Source organism: Homalodisca vitripennis, chromosome 1 (assembly GCF_021130785.1).
Source record: "Homalodisca vitripennis isolate AUS2020 chromosome 1, UT_GWSS_2.1, whole genome shotgun sequence".
Taxonomy (NCBI): Eukaryota; Metazoa; Arthropoda; class Insecta; order Hemiptera; family Cicadellidae; genus Homalodisca; species Homalodisca vitripennis.
The window spans coordinates 50296872-50322657 of NC_060207.1; the positions used below are offsets into that span (position 1 = coordinate 50296872).

Below are 25786 nucleotides of genomic sequence, written 5' to 3' on the forward strand. Positions count from 1 at the left end.
TAAAATATTTCGCCCATTTTTATCTTCTTCAGTGGATAAAGATAAAGACAAATAGTATTGTATCACCAAAAGCTAAAAACCGAGAACTTGTTGGTATTATTTGTTAGAAAGTTTAGAAGTGTCTAACACTTGGTGTATAATATATAGATAACATAATATCGTGGTTTTTGTAGCGAAATATTATTTTATTGGTTGTGATGTTGTACAATCTCAAATGAAATTACACGTGCTTTAGTTGCAGAGAATGGCTAGTGAATATCAAGAACCATACAAAATTAAGAACTGAAGAACATGTGTAGTTTATAAATTATTCACGACACGCAATACACATATACATTGCTACCCTTTACCTCAATGAAGAGTGTGATTTGTTCTCATGTAACGGAAACTAATTTGAAATGGAAAATAACTGTTTTTATTGCAAACATTGTGTGAGCTGTTTCTTCTTACCGGAATTCCTGAAATTCTCTTGAGCAAGTTTCTCGTTGGTGAGGTCGCCGGCCAGACGAACCTCAGCGACTGCGCTGAGGGTGTCCAGTGGGGGCGCCTCAGCATCACAACGCAGAGTCAGCACCCCTACACCTCCCAGGAAATGCTGCGGCTGGGCCGAGAACTTCAGCATAGCTGACATAGTGAATGTGTCGTCTGGGAACCTCACCACAGCCGACCTCTCCACCAGGTAATCATCGGCCTAGGATAAATCGTTGTTCAAAATCCAAGTAAAACCACAACAGAGATAAAGGCAGAGTTGCATACCACTTAACACAGAATATTCAATGGCCAATGAATGAATGAAACACCTTTCCTCCTTTGGAGTTCACAACGCCGAATACAAAAATCTACAGTTGATATCTCCAAAACACAAAGGTTTCACAAATTGAGGTCAATGTTTTGTCAATGGTATCTCTCTTTACCCTTGACGCTGATGCCCCAATCTGGTTCTCATGGTTCTCTCTAGTATTGACACAAGCCCTTCACCGTAAAGACCAATTTCAAAGCGAATCATTGGATACCCTCTTCACTTCTTCTGTAAAAAATCCTCTCCTACTTTCAAAATAAATAGATAAAAATAAACAATACACACACAATTTAGTGGTGAGGCACTGCTCCTTACTGTTAAGTGTTGATGTCCAACCTTTACGAAAAACACGTAACGCATCGTGATGCTATCGTGGTTCGTATGTATTTTATTTTGGGAAATATCATAGTAATTTTACATCATGATATTCACCCCAAATAAATAAGATAATATGTTTTATTCTCCGTGTTTTATTGTCTGCCCTTGAAGAGTTGAGCTGTGACATTTTATTTAACGGAAAACCTTTTGAATGTTTTATGTCTATGAATAAATAAAGAAAAGAATATTATGCACAAGAAATATTTTTTTTATCATTTTTTTTTAGAGAACTTACAAACTTATCACAAACATATTACAAACTTATTAGTTACATGTTTATTTTATAATTAAAACATTTAGAAAATGGAGTATTTATCTAGATAACTGTATAGGCATCATTATTTCATTATTTCACGCTCATAAAATGAATTTTAGTAATTAAGAACCAAATGTGGTTTATACGTGATTCAGTAATAGTAATTTTACAAAGTTCATGGCAAGTAGTGGAATATGAGGATGTGGTAAGATCTATCCCGGATGACCGTATCCTCATAATATCTGAGTTACTGAGAAAGGTTATAGGCTACATGTGACGAGTGACGTGCTTCTCTCGGGATATTGGCAATCCTGTCAGCGTCTTCCATTCCCATGAACGGCTTCATCTCCTACATTATGCTTTGCTTTTAGCACGCGATAAATTGATTTTTACTCTTTGTGTAGTAACAGTCTGTATTTCGGGGTTTTTTTTTTAAACAGAATTTAAATATAATTAAGAAGGAATTTGATGGATTTGAACGAGACACTTTTTTATAGTTTATTTCTTTGTTACTTTTCCAGGAAAAAGATCAACCACAAATTCAGTTACATTCTCAAATTCATTACTAATAAGGATGACATAATATAACAAGAACAGACTTTCTGGCCGTGTCGGAAGCTGTAATTTTCTTTCTGTCATCTTATTACCATATTGGGCCCCTGCCAGTTGGAAGAATAAAACAGTCTTGGGGGGTTTCCAATTTTGATAGCCGTGGTGGTATTTAATATTTGATGGAGCTCGAGAGAGACATTATTTAATATTATAGAATATTTTTTTCAAAGAATTCGTTCGAATTTTTATTTGATGTACGAATATCAATTCTCTAATAATTCTTGAAAGATTATATTTTACAGCTTTGTGAAGACTGAACTTAACTAGGTAAGAATACTTGTAAACAGTACAAGCTGCAAAACAAACATTTCTTCTGTATTAAAATTACTAATAGTTTCTTTTGTCATGAGTCATTAACCCTCTATTGATGCATGTTAATGAATAGATAATCACTTATTTATTTTTTTATACGTTTCTTAGAGGTTCAAACCCTTCACATCTTAAGGAATTGATACAAAACGTTGAACTGTATTTAGTTTTTAACATCTGTACGAGTCAACAGTCCGGAGATGTCCAGTTTAAAGCTCTGAGCAATGTTAAAAGTTTGTTATTGACGATGGATAATTCAGGAGGCTTATAGGATTTAGAACATTAGCTATAGTTTTATGTTACAACAATAGAACACAACGTTTCGTGGATTGGAAAACGAAGAACAGGCCTAACGTTATCAGGCGTCAAACAGATCTTAAGGGATAAGGTTGAGAATTCACAAAATACAGTATAAACTTTCGAAACCATTCCATTACGCCTTCCATTTTTTGTTTCACATGACCTGCTGAGTTGCCACATGAAGTGTCCATATTGATTTATCCTCTGTCGTTCACCTTCGCTAGTCGGTTACTGAGGTATGCAGTGCGCTTGGTCTGTGGAGTGACATGGCTGGTGCTCTCCAGTCACCTGAGGCCTTAGCTGTAAGCTCAAGTTCCCATGACATCGGTGAGTTCATCACCACGTATTTACTTTTTTAAATGTTCGTGCATGCTTGACTACTTTCACTAAGGGTTTTTTATATCTAATGAAGTGGATGACTGTCAATCCTCGAAATGTACTATTCTATGCTATTAACACGGTGATAGCAAATGTCTGAAATCTTATTACGCTGTTTAAGTGATTATATTAAACGTACGATTCAAAATAAAAAGTGAACGAAAGCTATTCTGAATAAATACATTAATTTAATAATAAACAAAAGTCAAAAGTGTGAAGTGATTCTAAATGCGAGTATTTAAACGCTATGAACAGAACAAAATTAGAGAATACATTGAGATACAGAAGTACAGGTTCCACATAAAATGAATAAAATGTTGGCTTGAAACACAGCTAAATTGTGAACGCTAACATTTTCTTTCGAGTACAACAGACATGTTTTGCGTAATTATAAATTTCAGGTTACACAAATGTCATGTTGCAACATCCGTTCGAGAACTCGAGTTATATATATTTCTGTGTCATTTAAATTTGAATCCTATAGAGAACTTTGTATTACTCTGTTTTAAATGTCACGTTCGAGAATTTTGCAGATTGCAACATCGGACTTGCAAGTACAAGTATTAAAACATCATACATGATGAATACAGTAGATTGTAATGACTGTATTTAAAATCAAAATTATTTTTGATTTTAATTGCAAAATAATGTGTGATTATTTTGCAATTTTGTAATGACAATAAACAAGACACAGCATCATAATGTTTTTATCATGTTATAACGCCAATTATCTACTTGTTCATAATATTATTGGCAACATAGAATCGTTTCATCATTCATACATACATAGCATGATGTACTAAATATTGGTATCAGTTTCGAGCTCAATATACGATGTAGTTTTAATGGGTCACATAGTTACAATGACAATTTTGTTCATAAAAAAGCACAATAAGGAGATCACAACATTTACGAGTCAAACATAACATGTGAAAATTGTTATAGATAACAGTTGTTGAACATACGTTTCAAGGAGTAGACGTAAAATTTGTCTAAAAATTACTACAAGTTGCATAACAACAAAATTAACCAAATTGTTTATATATTACGTTTTATGTTACAAAAGATGGATTTGCTTCCTCAATATCACGTCATTATTTACTTTGCATTATAAATTTCCGTAAGAAATCAGAAGCTGAGATATAATCAGGCAGGATAGTTTTGGTGGAGGTCGAAAGGGTTAAAAATATACAAAGATAATTATATTCTCATTTAATAATGTTCTTAGTTAAAAATTAATTAAAACAAACCACCAGATACAATATACGAATAAATATAAAATGAGCGTCAGCGAACTACCGACTCACCGCTAAAAGTGGACAGTCCAATAGTATGACGGTGATATAACTTCTATCTAAGAGCCAGTTGTTGTGAAACCACCTTGAGGTTATGCAGTAAGAACAAAATTAAACCTAGACCTTAATTTCAATCGTACTGGATATGGGAGATGTCTCATTTTAAAGATAAAACTATACGCATCCAAACGGTTTTATTTTAAAGACTTTTAGAATATTTAAACGATGAACAAAGTGTTTGAGAGTGTTTCTCAACCAATAATAAAAATATTTTACCTTATAAAAAGCGTTTGGATGTGTATAATTTGTATTTATAAAGTGATTCATCTTCCATAGTTCTACGACTAAATGCCCATACAGGAGGACTTCTTAAAAGAACCGGAGGTTGAGGCTACAGTCAAGATGGCTGCCAGTACAGTCGGCTTTTGGCGTGTACAGTCGGTTATTAGAGTGTACAGCTAAGACAATGTTCTTTGGAAATATTATTGTTTGATATTTTAACCCTTTCGATAATATCCCATTTCGACCTCCACCAAAGTAGAGCGGCTGGCGATCAATTTATTTCTAGGGAGAAATCCATTTATCGATTTTACGAAACACAAGGTTTTATTTTATGCTTATGCAGTGCATATTGGCTCTCGGCTCCAGGACTACAAGTCAATCGCTCTTATCTCATCAATCTTATCTCTGATGGCATATTTATATATCAATCTTATATTTATTCTTCTTTATAAATATTGCATCTGATGTTCTAATCAGTATCAAATCGATGGTAAAGCGGATTAATAATGTTTATACCTTGAGATTATTGATGTACCAATGCAAGGAAGGTGCAGGATAGGACGGAGCTGCCGTGCAGTTGACTGCTACCTCTGTGTGTATCGAGTAAAATCTCTGTAGACCCTCTAGTCTGGGCTCGTGCTGAGGGTATGCTACAACACAAAATATGTATTATAAACGAGTAGTTTACTCAGTTTTATAACTAATAAATTATCAGTATCTTAACTAATATCAGTATCCTTCAAAAATGTTTAGTGATTTTTCCAAACATTCCGGGCCTACAAATATTCTTTTCTTGCCGTCAGTGGATGCCGTTGAGTCCATAAGGAGTCGGTGAGAAATTTTAAAGATAAGTAGGCCTATGGATCAATCTCTGTAAATTTTGAAAGTAATTATTAAAAATTGATTGATATAAAACATATCGTTGACTAACTGACTGGGATTATGAAATCCCAAAGTCTATAGCACAAAATAGCATGGGAATTTGCATACAAAACTAAAAAATGTGAACAGTGAAGCAGTTTCCCACTGTGACCGCTAGGCTCTGTACTGGATGTTAGAATTTTCATGAAAATTGAATGAAAATTAATTTATATGTACTTACTAAATAAGTGTTTCGCTTGACACAAAATTTCACGGTCTCTACAGTAAAATTGCAATGAAAACTGCTGAAATCCCAAAACGTATTGCTTCAGTCCATTGTCTTTTATAATAAGGTCTATAATTACTGCTGCTATCTCGGGAACTTGTCGAACAAATACCATGAAAATTATACAGAAGCAATAGGTGCTCTCCTTAAAGAGTAGCAATTCAAATTCTTAAATTGGAATTGCTCTAATTAGAATATTATTATTCCTTGTATTCCGACTATTACACATGTATGTTGTCTTGGCGACTTAATATGTTTTGATTTTACTTGATTTTAAATTCTTGAATTGCTCGCAAAAATTACATGAAATTTCACGTTTATTATTTTATAGGGGCTTGCTAAAAAACTTATACTGGCGTTATAGTCATGTAATAACCCAAGATAACTACTCTAAAACTGATCAACTTAAACAAGTTGGCTAAAATATTTAACGAAATAAATTGTGCGCTAAAGTTCCTTTGTTTAAAGTTTGTTTTTGAAAATGGAAGGTATGTGAAGATGACAGTATTTTTTCTGAATATCTTCCATCGTTAAATGATAAATAAATATCAGCAACACTACGTTTCGAGATCTGTAATCTGATTTCTTCCTCAGTTCAATAACTAACCAATTTACAATCTAGGTTAAAATAAACTAATTATGTCATAAACTTGTGAAACGTATAAGTCATAAATCACAACACACATGTTGTGAGTCAATTCCTTGCATACTACAAATACGTATCAACACAACTAACACTAATTGTTACAAGCTGAACTAAATAATATGTCACAATACGTTTACTCGCAATACTATTTCTGACAACTGACCACTGGCTAATAGTAAATGGTGACCAATACTTGTATCAACACAACTAACACTAATTGTTACAAGCTGAACTAAATAATATGTCACAATACGTTTACTCGCAATACTATTTCTGACAACTGACCACTGGCTAATAGTAAATGGTGACCAATACTTGTATCAACACAACTAACACTAATTGTTACAAGCTGAACTAAATAATATGTCACAATACGTTTACTCACAATACTATTTCTGACAACTGACCACTGGCTAATAGTAAATGGTGACCAATACTTGTATCAACACAACTAACACTAATTGTTACAAGCTGAACTAAATAATATGTCACAATACGTTTACTCACAATACTATTTCTGACAACTGACCACTGGCTAATAGTAAATGGTGACCAATACTTGTATCAACACAACTAACACTAATTGTTACAAGCTGAACTAAATAATATGTCACAATACGTTTACTCACAATACTATTTCTGACAACTGACCACTGGCTAATAGTAAATGGTGACCAATACTTGTATCAACACAACTAACACTAATTGTTACAAGCTGAACTAAATAATATGTCACAATACGTTTACTCACAATACTATTTCTGACAACTGACCACTGGCTAATAGTAAATGGTGACCAATACTTGTATCAACACAACTAACACTAATTGTTACAAGCTGAACTAAATAATATGTCACAATACGTTTACTCGCAATACTATTTCTGACAACTGACCACTGGCTAATAGTAAATGGTGACCAATACTTGTATCAACACAACTAACACTAATTGTTACAAGCTGAACTAAATAACATGTCACAATAAGTTTACTCGCAATACTATTTCTGACAACTGACCACTGGCTAATAGTAAATGGTGACCAATACTTGTATCAACACAACTAACACTAATTGTTACAAGCTGAACTAAATAATATGTCACAATACGTTTACTCGCAATACTATTTCTGACAACTGACCACTGGCTAATAGTAAATGGTGACCAATACTTGTATCAACACAACTAACACTAATTGTTACAAGCTGAACTAAATAATATGTCACAATACGTTTACTCACAATACTATTTCTGACAACTGACCACTGGCTAATAGTAAATGGTGACCAATACTTGTATCAACACAACTAACTAACACTAATTGTTACAAGCTGAACTAAATAATATGTCACAATACGTTTACTCACAATACTATTTCTGACAACTGAACACTGGCTAATAGTAAATGGTGACCAATACTTGTATCAACACAACTAACACTAATTGTTACAAGCTGAACTAAATAATATGTCACAATACGTTTACTCACAATACTATTTCTGACAACTGAACACTGGCTAATAGTAAATGGTGACCAATACTTGTATCAGGACTGTTTTTTGTTGTAACAAACCCGGTTGTTTGAAGTGAACCGGGTGCGGAACCGCGTGTAGCAGCTAGTTTTTAGTACTAGAGCGTTCGTTATTACGAGTAAATAAATCAAACAAATTAAAGGAAAAAACCCAAGGAACATACAGGGTGTACATAAAGTTCTGCAAGGGTATAATATTTTCTGAACGATAACAGATAAATCAACAAGATTTGGTACATCAACACTACACCTAAAAATCTACTTTTTGAAGGAACTATCAGTTTTCTGTATCATCATGGGGACGTCCCGCAAGGAGTCAGAAGGAAATCTTAAATAGGAGCACAGGTCAATATGCACATCATTTTAAAGGGCTTATCTAGCAGAGTGTAATGCCACAAACCGCACTCAAAAAGATTGATTCAGTACAAAATGGCGGGTGTTCAAATGTTTTACTTGGTTACATTTTATTAGTAGCCATAACCCCAATAAAGCAAAACTGCAACCAAACGAATACTGCACCTAAATACTACATTATGCTTGTCAGTTGTACAAAAGTGAATTATGATGTTACTTATCCTCAAGGGTTACAAATTTGGTCCTAATATATTGATAACGGGGAAAACCTGATAACAGCAACAATTAGAAAGCTCTTATCTTTGGGTCGCAGTTTGGACTTTCCTATTAGCCAGTCTATTCATAGTAGGCTATTCTACTTTTCTTGTTTTAATAGTGCTGTCCAAACTTTCTATCAGTGCGCTTTAGTACAAAAGAGTTTGTCGTATTGCTTGTAGTTCTTCAACTACACTATGTCGCTTGACGAACGTGAACGTATAACATTTCTTATTATGGTTGGTTGGGGAAACAACAGACGATCACACGAGGAATCGCGCACTGGGGTTATGGCTACTAATAAAATGTAACCAAGTAAAACCTTTGAACAGCTGCCATTTTGTACTGGATCAATATTTTTGAGTGCGGTTTGCGGCATTAAACTCTGCTAGATAAGCCCTTTAAAATGATGTGCATATTTACCTATGCTCCTATTTAAGATTTCCTTCTGACTCCTTGCGGGACGTCCCTATGATGATACAGAAAACTGATAGTTCCTTCAAAAAGTAGATTTTTAGGTGTAGTGTTGATGTACCAAATCTTGTTGATTTATCTGTTATCGTTCAGAAAATATTATACCTGTGCAGGACTTTATGTACACCCTGTATAACTCAGAATAATTCATGAAAACGTTAATCAAAGATATTAAAAGGTACAACATAACATATCACAGGTTCACGTTTCAAAAATAAGTTTTTGGCCAAGAATTGAGTTGCTCATATTCATGGAAACTCTACTTAAATATTCCTCCATATTTCCTTTCAAATATAAGGGTTCGAAATTTAATTTTAGTAAATGAAACGAGCAAAGAGGTATAAAATGGTACACAGTATCCAGGATTCGAGTTAACTTAAACTGCCACCAGCTACATCTATTTTTACATTTCATTTACATATCATTGTTCTCGTCTAGTCAAGCCCAATAAAAGCGTTAATTGAACTTCATTTGCGATTACATTTAAGATTTTACTCCGACCCCTTTTAAACATAATCCTGAAATTAGTGCCATTAAAACTAATTTGGTACGTTCTGTATTGAAGGAACGTAGTGGAAGGAGTGTTTTATGATACAATATACCGCCAATGTTATATTATAAACTGTATACAATGAATAGCCTTAAATATTTGTTTAAATATCGTTATATTGGCTATGGTGAATTGTACACGAAACACAAAACTGTAATAACGAGCATACAGTAGCGGAAGGATCAACTACTGCACAGTACAAGGGTCAAGCTGAAGTATGCAGTGTAATCGATCGCTGGTACTCCTACATACCCGCACACTAAACTTTATAGCAATTACATCTGTCTGTCTATCCGAGTTGCTGAAAGCTTCACTTGTACAATATTAACTACTTACAAGAGCTTTACATAACAAACTATGTGCTACGTTTTATTGCTGTAAGTGAATCAATACTTTATGTATATAATTGTGTAAGGAAATTCAAAACTTGATACTATATGGTATACTAATTTAAAATCAAATTTTTGCTCAATGATTATTTAATTTTTAAGCTTTTTCAGCATTATTGAAAGTTAAACTGTAACAATAGGGTTTTATCTATTGCTGCTGTTGCATTTCTCTGCTTTATTAAATTCATTTAAAAGTGTAGGGAAACCGGTATAATACATTTATTCTATAAGAATACCTACAGAAATTTAAACAATAACCCCCAATCAGTACGTTGAACAGAGTATACTATGGAATCCATTAATTTAAACAATATAGGTTTTGTGCAAATCTATTATCAAAACCAACTCGTTTCAGAGTTTGGAAGCGTTGGAGTTGATTGGATATGACATTTTAAAACCTATAGGCTTCTATAGGCAACTCCATTTTAATTAACAGGCGTTACTGAGTAAGTTCATCTAAAATTAATCTTTATTGCTAATCTTGCATACTAGACACTTACAGTATTCAGAATTAGAGATTGTGTATTAGTTACACGTAGTATACCTGATCTTATCCTCTAGGAAATGTTGTTAAGAATATTTATACCTGGTTCCTTTGAAATTTTCACCTCAGGAAGCTTTGGATCTATATAGTATCCTGGAACATAGCATTAGGGAGCTCCAGGTGTGTAACTTCTAGTATGTAGGACTTATTGCCTGTGAGAGCTCCCAGATATGAGGCGTTGCAGATCTCTAGATCCTGCAAGTCTGTAGAAGATCTAGGTCTGGGAGCTCCAGGTCTCTAGAAATTACTGGTGTGTAGGACGTACGACCTGTGGGAGCTCTCAGATATGAGGCGTTGCAGATCTCTAGATCCTGCAAGTCTATAGAAGATTTAGGCCTCGAGGAGCTTTCAGTGTCTGGAAGCTCCAGGTCTCTAGAAACTACTGGTGTGTAGGACGTACGACCTGTGGGAGCTCTCAGATATGAGGCGTTGCAGATCTCTAGATCCTGCAAGTCTGTAGAAGATCTAGGTCTGGGAGCTCCAGGTCTCTAGAAAATTACTGGTGTGTAGGACGTACGACCTGTGGGAGCTCTCAGATATGAGGCGTTGCAGATCTCTAGATCCTGCAAGTCTGTAGAAGATCTAGGTCTGGGAGCTCCAGGTCTCTAGAAATTACTGGTGTGTAGGACGAACGACCTGTGAGAGCTCCCAGATATGAAGGGTTGCAGATCTCTAGATCCTGCAAGTCTGTAGAAGATCTAGGCCTCGAGGAGCATTCAGTGTCTGGGAGATCCAGGTCTCTAGAAACTACTGGTGTGTAGGACGTACGACCTGTGGGAGCTCTCAGATATGAGGCATTGCAGATCTCTAGATCCTGCAAGTCTATAGAAGATCTAGGTCTCGAGGAGCTTTCAGTGTCTGGAAGCTCCAAACGTACACTCCAACAGGTTATAGTATAACAGCCTGACACAGGGTGTGATGAGCGATAGGATATTATCAAGGAGACATATTTTTTGATGATGATGAATATCTAATAGGATGAAGATCTTTGCTAGTGCCGCAGTACACATTGGGTACGGTGGTAATCGCAAGATAACCGAGACAATCAACATTGAGCGTAGCTGCTCCTTGGATGGGTGACCGCTGAGCTATCCTGTCTGCAAATAGCCCGCTAGCTCGCCCATTGGTGGTGGTTCGGAATTCACCTTTACGCCGTTGGTACACAGACCAAGTGATACAAATGACTAATTAGCCCTAACTTCGCCTGGTAAAATAGAATGTCCTTTACCTTTCAATATTTTTACTTTTTCCTGATATTCAAGGGGTTAAGAATCTTCGTTGGTTACTCATAGATGTTAGTATTGGAGTACGGTAAATGAATGTTAGATAATATTTTATTAATATAAGTAAACGACGTAATTGTGTTTAAAGAATCTTACTTTATCTTTTAGATGCTACATTTAAGTTAAGGTATGTGTTGTACAAACTTGTCGTTTAATCGCTTGAACTGCAAAAAAATATGGAGAATTAAATATTCTAATTGTAAACTGGCGTATTAATGCTGCCCATATATTTGTAAGACAGTTATACATATTGTCTTCGTATTCGAAATGTTTACTTACACAAGACTGTCATGTTGTGGTTGAGAAAGAGCGTTTCAAAATTCGGCGCCTCTGTGGAGACTTCACAACGGTAGACACCAGTGCTGGAGAACGACAGGCTGGTGAGCACCACGTGGTCTATACCGGACATCGATTCCTGAACAGGACTCAATGTCAATAACATGTAGAGCTATGGCCACTCTGCAGATTAATTTATAAAACAGTTCTGGAGGATTTCCTACTTACGTCCAGAGTAACGCCGTCCCTCGGGAAGACTTGACTGTGCGGGTGGTTGTCGGGCATGTAGCGGAAGAACTCGTACTCGTCCTTGTACCATTTGACCGAGTAGAGTCTCGCGTTCTCTGTGTCGAAGTTACAGGAGAGCTTAGCGCTCGTCCCGCGGTCAGCGAGGCGTGGCCCCAGGAGCTCGGTTAGCTTCAGCCCTCCTACAGCTGTAATAAACAACTATGGCAGCCATAAAACTAGTATTCAATGTGCTTAAATATATATATATATATATATATATATATATATATATATATATATATATATATATATATATATATATATATATATATAAAATCAATGAGTTTAGAAGATCTAGTAATTTGATTTATATCCGTATATTTTTTCTCTTAGGCTAAGAAGATGATGAAACCATTCATTGCGCTTAATCCTGAAAGGACGTATACGCTGCTTATAGAGTGGCAGTATACTGGGATGGGTAAGATTGGGGGTAGGGCCGCTTCGTGTCAAGATCCTATAAGGAGGAACAACGGGCGTATTTCAGTTGGCGAAACTTTGAAAGAATACTTAGGCGGATACTTAATTATAGCACGCCTCCATTTTCTTGACCCTTATCACTCTCTTTCCCAACAAAATCTTAATGCAGTTCTCCTCTTTATAATGATTTCCTTTCTTAACTTAGTGATGAGTCTAGACTGTTTTGAATGGGCTACTGATTAAGAAAAGTATAACTTGCACTACTTCGGATCCAGTTGGTGTGACAACCATTACAATTTAATAGAAAATTTATTCTCACATGACATGTATCAGTTCTTTTACTATTTTAAAATGACCTTGTTAAAGGCTAATTTATAAGCAGTGATATACAAATTGATAAGAACTATTTTATTTTTCACATAAGAAGATTTATATTGCTGAAAGACCGCCTTACAACTCTTAAAATACATAATTTGCTATTGTAGAATAGCTCTAAAGTATGATTTTTCTACGAATAAAATACTTGTATGAAAATAACTGAAGATACATTCATGATATGAGTATACATAATGAGTTAATTTTTTCATGACAAAATCTTGTAGATGCTTTTAAAACTACAAGAATAACCCTTTAGAGGTGGTGCGGCGCGTGCGTGAGCGTGAGCGCCATACCTGTATAGCCTTAATGTAATTCCCACCACATATAATATACAGTACACATATTACAAACTCATACCCTTATCCTGATTTCGAGATGGTAAAAATAACTAATTGAAATGCCTAAAGTTTTTATACAAAAGATCAAATGTTTTTATTTTTGTTATCTTTTGCGAAGAAATCTTGAGATAATGTAACAATAAAATTAAATAACTGAATAACCTGGCCATATTATTAGTTGCAATGATATTTTGTGTTTTTTTTATTTCATAATCAAGTAATATACTGATTGATTACCACGTGACGGTGTACAAACTGTTAATAAGTTATTTTTTCACTTAAATGTTTTGATACGTTAGCTAATCGAAGAGACAAGGATGTTCAACTGAGCGGGACAACGGGACCCGGTTCAAGGAAACGACTTCATTTAATTAAAAGTCCTTTAATTAACTTTCTATAAACTTTTCTGCTGGAACCAATTTTCCGATTTGTGAGCTATACAGTGGTACCTATTCGGTGTTACAATCTGAATTAGTCTCAATAAAGCCAATACTACTGATATATAAAACTGTGTTTAAAATTAAGAATATTTACGCCTGAGAATATGAAAAACATTAAAAAATGCATTACAATGAACTTTTTGGATACGAGTACTTTTCAAATGAAAGTACATTATCTAAACATATTCTTATTATAACATCTGCCATTTAATTTTATATATTAATTAATAGTAACTTGTACATGTTTCATGACCGAAATACTCATATTTAGGTGAAAAACTATAAGCAAAAAGAGATATTAAACATAATAATCACCATATTACTATTAATAATAATTAATGTACTGGCGCAATTTAAAATCATATTGAGTTTAAACCTACATGTACAGGGTTATACTTAAAATACTTGTAGAATTCTAATAAAAAAATTGAAACCACAAACCGAAAAAGAATTCATGATTAACAAAAGTCATTCTTAATTGTCGAGAAAAGCTCAAATTTTTTCATGACATATTTATTGAAACTAAAAAGAGAACTTTTTTTAGAACATTCCTTAAATACATGAACAGTTAATAATGAATGTACTCGAGAAATAAATCTAAACAAATTTCAATGAAAATTGAGGACAAAATTATTGAAGATAGAAGTATTGATTGATTATTGAAGTATTAGTGGCAAATAAATTCAGTAAATAGGCTTCACTGGATTCGTCCTTCTAAAGACCCAAATATAATTAGAGGGAAGTTGGTGAACTAGTTGCATCTATGGCTTTGGCCCCGATGGGTGAGGAGGAGGTCGCATATGTAATTAAGACACTAAACTCGAAAAACAGGCGATAACAACGGAATGTCAGAGTGGAAAGTCAAACGCTGCTTCAGATACATACTGGGCCTTCAAAAGTTGACCAATTTCTCATTTGAAACAGTAACTTTCCCATCCAAAGACAACCAAATTCATTCCAATTAAAACAATGATTCCTTACAAGAGTAACCATAATCTAATATAATTTCTTCCGCTGATTAGTAAGAATTATAAAAATGTTTTCTATGAAAGACTTGTAAACTTACTGAGAAATAATAAATTTTGATACCAGAAAAATTTATATTCAGAAAAAACAAATTTATAATTGACTGGTGAACGATCTTTTGGACAATGTTGCCGATGGTTTGGAAGGGCGGGAACATGTCCTTAGCATATTTCTAAACCTTCTCAAAGCGTTTAACTATGTACATCATGTGACTCTGTTGCATTAGTTAGAAACATGTGGGGTCCAGGTCTTCCGCATTTATACCTCACTTCTTATCATGAAGACCGAGATCAATGCGTAGAGATTTCGAACGTTATTTCAAACAAAATTAAAATGGCCCACAATGTCTCTCAGGGTTCTAAGCCTTGGAGTTTTTCTATTTCTGAAATATGTATGGAGACTGAATCCAGTTATCCAAAATGAAAAACTAATTTAGTGCACAAATGACAAGACTCTCTGTTTAAAAAGTTAACACACGATCTTGAAATCACATCATTCATTGAATTGAATTCATGTATTTTGTGTTTCAATGGAATGAATTTTGAAAGCTAACCGGTCAAAATCTAATGTAATGAAATGTTGCCCTCGACCACACGATGATGTATTGCGGCCTGTCACAACAAACTCCACAAATGTACTTTGATAGAGGACCTGGGATGACCATATTGATACCTACGCCATATATGCCTTTCGTCACCTATCAAAACTACGTTGCCTAGAAGTTCTAAAAGTGATCTACTATGGCCTAGTACACTTACATTTTGTATATAGAGTGATACTTTTGGGAAGTTGTGCAAAAATCAAAATGGAATATGTTTTCAAGCTTGAGAAAAAGGCTGTGAAAACCATTGGCAAGTTAAGAGAGTAGTGCAGATAATCTGTTAAAGAGCTAGAGTCTGCCCTGCCTCTATGTTTTTGCGACTGTTTTACCTCTGTTACAGGTGACCACTCCTTCAACCACCATGCCTGCTCCTTCAGCGGATCACCGGTCGCAACTAGTCAATTTGCCATCTTTTTTTAACGATCCCACCCAAAGCCGACGCAGTAAATTGACGGTTGATCCAAAAATACGATTGCTTAATCAAAATTGATAATAGGCCACCAACAAAATGAATGAAATCCAACTGATGTGTGAAGATCAAGAAAGAGATCTCCTTGTTGTGACTGAAAACGGTTTCAACGAAGAAAACCTTCACCTCTGCAAAATTCCAAATTAAAAATTGGGCAACTTATTTTAGATACAGCTCCAGCGGAGAAGGCGTAGCAATATGTTTGAAAAATCAATTTTTATTTTCCACATTTTCGATTCAGGAAACAGTCGAACGAGATCGAGGCAGTCTGTATTAAACTTCAATCAGACAATTCAATATTCTTTGTGATGGGAATCTACAGGGTGAGTTTTAAGTCCCTTCCCCCCTATTTATTTTTTAAACCGTATAAGTTAGGAGGTTTAAACTCCGTACATATTCTTTAGACCTAAATATCTTGTTTTTCATGGGTTCATTGACTCTCCACCTCCAATGGGGGATGGTCCACGAGGAGTAAGCCGAGATTCTTAAATGTAAGCATAGGTTGATATGCACATCAAATTAAAGGTCTCTGTAAGTAAAATACAATGCCGCAAACCGACCTCAAAAGGTTCATCCTAATGAAAATTACAGGGTGTTAAAATGTACAAAATAGTAATGTGCTATTATCTGCGTTTTATCGCGCAACTTTTTAAAAGTTCATTTCAAAACAATTTTTCTATTGCTGTTTATTCTTTAAAAGAAACTTTATTTTGTTGTGTTTAATGATTTTAAGGGATCACTGGAAGTCCGAGATCTAGGAGTTAACTAAAGGGTTTAATAAGAAGTCGATCATGTGTTGTGTCGCCTTGTAAGTATTTATTTAAAGAATTGTTGACTTACAAAGGTTTTAGACCCATTTATTTTTATTTCAACAGCGATCCTGGTTCTAATATTGTACGATTCCGATACTAGTAGGTTGTTACTTACCCTTTTATTGTAGTAGATGCTCAAACTGATTGCCTGTTACTTCCTGACAGTAGTATAGTCTGTTAACATATTCACTCCTTACACGGGTTAGGATTTCTGGTGTTACCTTCCTGCAGGCCTCAGTAATTTCTGTTCCGAAGATCTTCCACACATGCGACTGGTGTACAATAAATCACAGACTTCAAGTGTCCCCCACAAAAAAAAATCCAGTGGGTTCAAGTCAGGGGACCGTGCCGGCCATTCTATTGCCCCGCGTCGTCCTATCCACTTCTCACGTCACGAAAATGTACATTAAAGGTAACTACGAACATTAACATCGTAGTGTGGAGGAGCACCGTGCTGCTGGTACCTTACTTCTTCTTCTCGATTAAACTCCCCACCATTAGTGCGAATTGTATTTTCTATTAATGGATGAATATTATTTTGGAGCATATGTAAATAAAACGTTCTCCCATTTAAATTTCCGTCAATAAACAGTGGACCAATCACGTGGTTACCAAAGAGACCTGACCAAACATTTACTTTCTGGGGATACTGGGTATGATGTTTCTCTGTGAACATGGGATTAGAGTTATCCCAGTATCGGCAGTTGTGTCTATTCACTAAACCATTTACGTAAAATGTACTCTCATCACTAAAGCAGATATTATTTACGGTTGTTAGATTTGCTATAATTAGTCTATCCCATAGTTTCACAGAACTGCAAATCTTCTGTCCGGGTCATCTTCATTTAATGCGTGATGTAGGATAATTTTGTAGGGATGAAATTTGTGCTTCTTCAGGGTAGTTATTGCTTTGCGTTGTGATACCCCCGATATTGTCTGCTATTTGTCTCGAAGAGGTTTTGAGGATTTTTCTACAAACTGTACAAAGAACCTCAAAATCAACTTCTTCTGACAAAGGAGGACGGCTTTGAACGTTTTGCATCAGTAACGCTACCAGTCTCTCTAAGTTTTGTTATTAACTGCCTTAAATAGGTTCTGCTAACAGGTCTTTCTGGATGGTTTTCATTAAATCGTCTCATTTTTTCGTGGTAATTATTCCCAGAAGCGCCAAAAATAAACACCATAGAACCGGAATCGCTGTTGAAATAAAAATAAATGGGTCTAAAACCTTTGTAAGACAACAATTCTTTAAATAAAATACTTACAAGGCGACACAACACATGATCGACTTCTTATTAAATCCTTTAGTTAAACTCCTAGATCTCGGACTTCCCAGTGATCCCTTAAAATCATTAAACACAGCAAAATAAAAGTTTCTTTTAAAGAATAAACAGCAATAAAAAATTGTTTTGAAATGAACTTTTAAAAAGTTGCGCGATAAAACGCAGATAATTTGAGCACATTACTATTTTGTACATTTTAACACCCTGTAATTTTCATTAGGATGAACCTTTTGAGGTCCGGTTTGCGGCATTGTATTTTACTTACAGAGACCTTTAATTTGATGTGCATATCAACCTATGCTTACATTTAAGAATCTCGGCTTACTCCTCGTGGACCGTCCCCCATTGGAGGTGGAGAGTCAATGAACCCATGAAAAACAAGATATTTAGGTCTAAAGAATATGTAACGGAGTTTAAACCTCCTAACTTATACGGTTTAAAAAAAAGATAGGGGGGAAGGGACTTAAAACTCACCCTGTATAGGTTTGAGTCAATAGGTATATTTATACATATAAAGCAACAGTTACACTGACTCCAAATCGTGCATAATTCAAAAATCTCCTTGAGACGACAAATGGTGTTTAAGACGAGTTTTGAACTGATTTTGATTGTTGGAATTTCTAATACTTTCTGGAAGCCTGTTAAATAATACAAAACTAACCTTTCTCCCATCGAAAACGATGGAACTTTTTACCAACGACATGAAGTTATCCTAACGGGCGACTTCAACATCAACGCAATGGACAAGTCACGAAACATCCAATCACGAAAATATATGTACGTCTAAAATGACAACTGGTTAAAACAGTATGAGACCACAGGCAAGGGAAACTACTGAACTGATAGAAACAGAATGTGTGCGTCCAATTGGATTAAGACTGCTGCAATCGTTTGGAACGCTTTTTAGCATCAAATGCGTATTAGAATTAACATTTAACAATTAACAATTAACACGAAGTTTTTGGAATTTGACCGGGAGATCGCCCAATCAGGAGATTGACCTCAGCGATATAGTTGGATAATTGGCAAAGATGTAAGATGGATGAAAGTAGAATTGTATATTTGGGTGTGATCCTGATGTAGGGAGAATGTATAAAAAAATTTAGCTCTGACCTTTTAATACCGACGTTTGCTATATGTTTAAATAATGTCTCTGCGATAAAGATTGATTGATTTTTAGATGTTATACTGCCAATCAAGGTGTATTTTGGTTCATGGCAGGCGCGTTTATCATAATGCAATTGAGGTAGAGAAAGCTTCCGAACTCAGCATTACAGACTGTCACTATCACATATGCCGCTGAAGGTTGGTTTTGTATTATTTAACAGGCTTCCAGAAAGTATGAGAAATTCAACAATCAAAATCAGTTCAAAACTCATCTTAAACGGTTTTTGGCGTCTCAAGAGTTTTATTCGGTTGATGCGTTCATGGTGAGCCGCGGAGATTTCTGAATAATGCACGATTTGGGGTCAGTGTAACTCTTGTTTTACATGTATTCAGTGTAATAAATACAATGTGTATTTTATATAAAAAAATAAATCAATTAGAATATAAATTTGACTGTTTGTGGGATTAGATTATTTGGAATTTGATATGATTTAACGATTGCAAGTCAGTGTTAAATATGCCATAAAATGTAATAAAAATATTTTTAGTATTGCAGCCGTGTGATCTCGCCCTCTATCTGGGCGGGAGGGAGATTCGGACATATTGCAACAGTGTCATTTCGCCCTCTATCTGGGCGGGAGGGAGGTTCGGACGTATTGTAACAGTGTGATCTCGCCCTCTATCTGGGCGGGAGGGAGGTTCGGACGTATTGTAACAGTGTGATCTCGCCCTCTATCTGGGCGTGAGGGGAGGTTCGGACGTATTGTAACAGTGTGATCTCGCCCTCAATCTAAGTAGGGGAGGGAGGTACGGACGCATGCCAGAGCTGGTAGAGGCCTTTCGCTTCAGAGAGACGTAAGGTCTTGTTTACATATTCACAGAGTAAAATGTAAGCTTATATTATATGTGTATTCAAAACACAGTAGCAGTAATTTAAAATCATCTAATACGCTTGAAATTTCTAATATTTTTATTTCATAGTAGAAGTAGATATCTATGAACCTAGAGTAACTGAGTAACTGATAATGTAAAGCTGCATATTTGTGTTGTTTCTTAATTACTTTGGATTTAGCAAGTACTAATTAGTGACAGAATATTCTAATATTAATATATAAGTATAGAAACTCTTAAAACAAACTGAATAATGTAGTTTTTTAATTGCCGATGCAGAATGTAAGTTTAGATTGCAGTAAAAACGTAAATGGAACGCTTCATAATTCAGATTGCTGTACAACTGAACCGTTCGCTACAAATCCCCAGCTTACTGAAGCGAACTGGTGCACATTTATTTTTAGTGCACCGCTAATAGTTTATTGCTTGTTTTTATGCTTATTGCTATGACTTTTCACATCATAGCTTAGTTTTGTAGGATTGTTTCTTCCGCTGTGTGTTTTATTGCTAACTTACCTGTTACTCATGGATATCTTTAATTTCGCCATTTCACTGCATGGAGCAAACCGTAATAATAATGTTACTTATCATGCTGAATTATTAACGCAAATCTAGACTACATACGAATAAAATTTTTTAAATATATTAAGATTATAAAACATAAACGAATTATTAGTTTGAATTTTGAAGAAGTTTTAAATTGCTATGATAAAATTGGTTTGTTGGTATACCTCATCCACAGGTTTATTTAGTCGAATGTACGTTACATATATTTATAAAAACATAGTTGAACAGACTTCAGAAAAGCATTAAGTGTGTGTGTGTGTGTGTGTTTGTTTGTGTGTGTGTGTGTGTGTGTGTGTGTGTGTGTGTGTGTGTGTGTGTGTGTGTGTGTGTGTGTGTGTGTGTGTGTGTGTGTGTGTGTGTGTGTGTGTGTGTGTGTGTGTGTAAAATGAACTGAATTATGCACGATTAGTAAAACGATAAAACCCAGAAACATTTGAGAGGAAAATATTTAAAATTAAATAGACTGTGGTTTTTGGGAATTTTTAACTTTTCTGAGAGCCAATTGATCACTAGAATCCCAGGCTGTGGTGAGGGAACATCAGGCTGAGCGTAATCGTACATTTGGCTTTATATTTTTATATCTATGCCACGAATCAGAATACCTCGATTTGTAGTTCATGGCCATTTGAATATTTGAAAATTAGCATCTCAGTTTCCTAAAACAACTCTCTACAGGTAATGTAAATGTTTCAATAAGTGTAACAAGACTTTTAGCAGACTGTTAGTTCAGTGATTAGTAACATTTCATTTCGAAATCTGCATTGTGAGATATTTCTCAGGTGGATAACGAGTGTAACACGTAAATGCAATCTAGGTTAAAAAGAATAGCCAAAATATTTTGGATTGCAAAACGTTGTGATGGATAAGGGCTTCATTTATAAACTATGGCCTAAGTTATGGTTGGCCGTATTATAGAAGTAGATGAAAAAGTTCCATCTTGGAACTGGAAATGCAATACGAGCAGAGGAAAAACCCTGTTTCTGCTTTTTAGTAAACAAATTATTACTTACTTATTTTTATTGTTGTCTGTTTATGAATTAAGTGAGTCACTCTATTTATTAGAAAAACAAAGTTAATGTTGATTAATGTTCATGTTAGAAATTAAAGTTCATACATTTCTCCTTCTTTTTACTAATTTCCCACGATTACAAAATACCAAGCGCTTCACTCCACTCCACAAAAATTTCTCTAACATCAGTTCATGAAAGTTGAAGACACAAAGACAGCCATTAAAAAGAGAATGTGATTTTGTTTGTAATTGTTCCACTTTCATTGTCAACCACTGTATGTGTATAGCTAGAGTGTATGTATTGTGTATGTATATTTTAAACAACGTATATGAAGTTTTTAAAAATTCTGTTAAAAATTTTAAATCTAGGTCTAGATACTTCACAAGCGGCATTTCAACACATTTTCTTTAAAACTGGCACAACACATCCTTTTTTAATTAAAATGTGTAATATTTATCTGTTTCTTAATATACATTGCATTGCAAGTTGGAAACAATTGGAATAAAAATTGTTTATAAAAAATCTATAGTTAGAATAATTCTTTTACCTTTTCATTTTAACTTTAAATTGAAGATGTTTTGTTTAAGATCGGTATCATTACAATTTTGTTATTGTCATCACATACAATAACAAATTGTGAAGTACTATTCAACATATTCACCTTTAAATATCTTATAGTGCGCCATTTAAGCTACTGAAATACCAGAAAATACAGCATCAAGTACGACGCACTTACACAACAATACATGCTTCATACTACTTTCCGATGTCAGGGTTATAACAACCCTTTATAAGCTGTTGTTATATAAAATAACAAAAGAAATAACATGAAATGCGAGTATTATACAGACTTTGCTTTGTAAGCAACATCAATAATATATGACATGCCCTGACTTGTCCTGACTTTCTCTACCGCACCCACCGTAAATATTTCATAAGTAACAACTAAAATCTTGCAATTAAGTCTAATATGTTGTCATAAAGAACTGGCCCTTTCCCCGACTTACAGGGTTCCAACCCGCCGGTCTTAAAATAGACTCTTGACAAATCGAAAGTGGCTCACAGGATAATGATATCCTCCAATGACTTTCATTTGTCACATAATGAAGGATATGGGTTGGCATTCGCTTGAACCTGACTATGACTCTGCGAGTGAACCACGGATCTACATCTTTGCTAATCCGCTCTAATCACTTTGCGTTTCTGAACTGCTTCTACAATTAAGCTCACATTTTAATGGTTCCAACTACAACGAACCAAAAACATCTTTTACTTTTTATTTTTGGAGTTAACTTGGAGTTAACTTGCATGTATTTATTTTTTTTGTAATTTTCTCTGTGGGTGGATACTCTTACGATATTATAATTGAGACAAAATTTCCACTAAGATTAAACATTGTAAGCAATATATGAATAGACAGAGATTAGCAACACAGTTTTAATTCCTCTTATAAAAATAGGAGGAAGACATTATACAAGACATGATCACGCCATACACTTGTTGTGTAACAGGCTTTTCCAAGAATAGAATGAGGAGACATCGTGCTCCTATCTTGCCTATGTAGAAATGAACTCATGGAAATTTAAAGTCTATAACTCCAAATAGTTCTTGGAATTCTACGCTATATAGACAGACAGACAAACAACTTTTGAGAGCCCAACTGACGTTCTTTTGCGAGTGTTAGGATTTACTGACGTTCAACAATTATGTATTTGATTAAATTTAACAACTGATAATTAATGTAAATTTGTAGTATTTATTTCTAACAAAGTTATCATTACAAGTTATAAAAGACTGAATTTGGATTTACGTAAAAATTAAGTTGCCACAGTGGAAACCTTAGCTTTATAAGCCAACGTAAACTATTCAGAAGTTTAAAAACGACTTTTTGTACTTTGAAAAGTTTTGGACCTATTTGAAAGAATTGTAAACAAAATATGGTAATTAAAAAAGCAATATTTTTCAGTAATGAAATATTATAGAACTTACTTCTTTATTAAAATAATCCATATAAAGACATATAGGAAATTGATGGTTTTAATAGCTACATATTAAGTAGTAGTTATATAGCTTATACAAGTTATATAGCTTACAGAGTACCATATTTTTGAATTATTTGTTTCTGGAGAGTTAAAATTAAATTCTTATTGGTATCACTAGGATCAAAGATTGTACTTATAAAATTTCACCGATTTCTGCTTACAGCACTCAAAAACTATGTAGGACAGCTATGACTGTGGGCTCGGCGCAACAGTAGGATAGCTACGAGTGTACGGTAGCCACATCTAGCAGATAATATGTGTGATGTAACATTTAGCTACTGCATCAATTGCATAATTGGTTACACAATCAGGAGCAGTATTTGAAATTGTACAGTTGTTTAATTTACTTGTTTTACTCAATTTTTACAAATGATGTAGGCCTACATTAATGGAAGTGAAACAATGAAAGGTATGTATTAAAATTAAGACGTTAAGTTAAGGCGTCCGTGTTGGAAGACATAAAGCAAAACTAAAATACTGAAGAAACATTTACAAGCAAATAATTTAAGCGGCTTTTAAAATATTGAAAATACCTAAACCTTATAATTTGAAAATAAAGTTGTTTAAATATCTTTTTCTGTTATACAACTTGGGTGAATATTAAAAAGGATATGAAATAATAATGTAATACGAAACAATAGTACTTAATAGTATTATTGAGATTTAACTAAAATAATGAGAAAAGGGATGTTCTGGAGGAGCCGTCTAGACGCTCCCTCATGCCGTTTGGCATTCTTGACTTGCGGCACTTTATAAGATTAACCGCACAGTGTCCTTGCCGGCTGAGATGTAGGCCTGACTGCGTATTGAAGGAAGTGACGGAGCTGGTACACTGAGAAACCCAAGTGCATTGCTGGGCATTGTGGCAGTGGTTCATCTGTCGTATGTGAAAGAGGTTTTGACCATATCTATATTAATATCATGTCAATTATATTTAGTGATGAAAAACAAATACCACACTCACAAACTACATTCTAATACGTTCATACTTGGTGAGTATTAAAGCAGGTTTAGTCCTAGTCAATATTAATATAGGTAAAGTCAATTATATTTAGTGATGGAAAACAAATACCACACTCACAAACTACATTCTAATACGTTCATACTTGGTAAGTCATAAAGCAGGTTTAGTCCTAGTCAATATTAATATAGGTAAAGTCAATTATATTTAGTGATGGAAAACAAATACCACACTCACAAACTACATTCTAATACGTTCATACTTGGTGAGTATTAAAGCAGGTTTAGTCCTAGTCAATATTAATATGATGTCAATTGTGTTTAGTGGTACAAGGCAAACACAACTGTCACAAATTATATCCTTATAGATCCATAATTGAAGATTTGTGAAGCAGGTTTAACCCTAGTCAATATATCAATTATGTTTAGTGATGAAAAACAAACACGACCCTCACAAATTACATCCTGGTACGTTCATAATTGGAGATTCGTGAAGCAGCTTTAGTCCACGTCAATATTAGTATGATGTCAATTGTGTTTAGTGATGAAAAACAAACACGAAACTCACAAATTACATCCTGGTACGTTCATAATTGGAGATTCGTGAAGCAGCTTTAGTCCACGTCAATATTAGTATGATGTCAATTGTGTTTAGTGATGAAAAACAAACACGACACTCACAAATTACATCCTGGTACGTTCATAATTGGAGATTCGTGAAGCAGCTTTAGTCCACGTCAATATTAGTATGATGTCAATTGTGTTTAGTGATGAAAAGCAAACACAATAATTGAAAAATTACATCCTCATATGTGCATCATTGGAGATTCACAGTTGCTAAAAGTCAAATAAAGTCAGGACTGTAATGTAATTATTGTTTTTACAAGCATTTATTTTATAAAGTGCATTACACCATAGCAATATACTTCCTGTATATGGGTTAAATTATATGATTTAAAAATTAAGTATTATCTTATTCGCTCTTAAAAGTTACAAAAAAAACAACAGATTTCAAAACTAAGATTGTGTATAAATTTCTTAATTAAAATCTTTTACTCTTTGCGCCCGTAAAGTTTTTACAAGTAAATATAATAATAACTA

General features: G+C 34.5%; 1 protein-coding gene across 1 annotated transcript in view; it reads right to left on the reverse strand.

The window, feature by feature from the left end:
* Nucleotides 1–25786, reverse strand: part of LOC124361353 — a 78106-nt gene that overhangs the window by 2423 nt on the left and 49897 nt on the right. The window contains exons 2-5 of the mRNA XM_046815406.1: nt 12285–12490; nt 12060–12195; nt 5126–5259; nt 451–691 (exon numbers count right to left, since the gene is read on the reverse strand). Of these exons, the coding sequence (XP_046671362.1) occupies nt 451–691; nt 5126–5259; nt 12060–12195; nt 12285–12490 (717 nt within the window). The remainder of the gene's footprint in view (nt 1–450; nt 692–5125; nt 5260–12059; nt 12196–12284; nt 12491–25786) is intronic.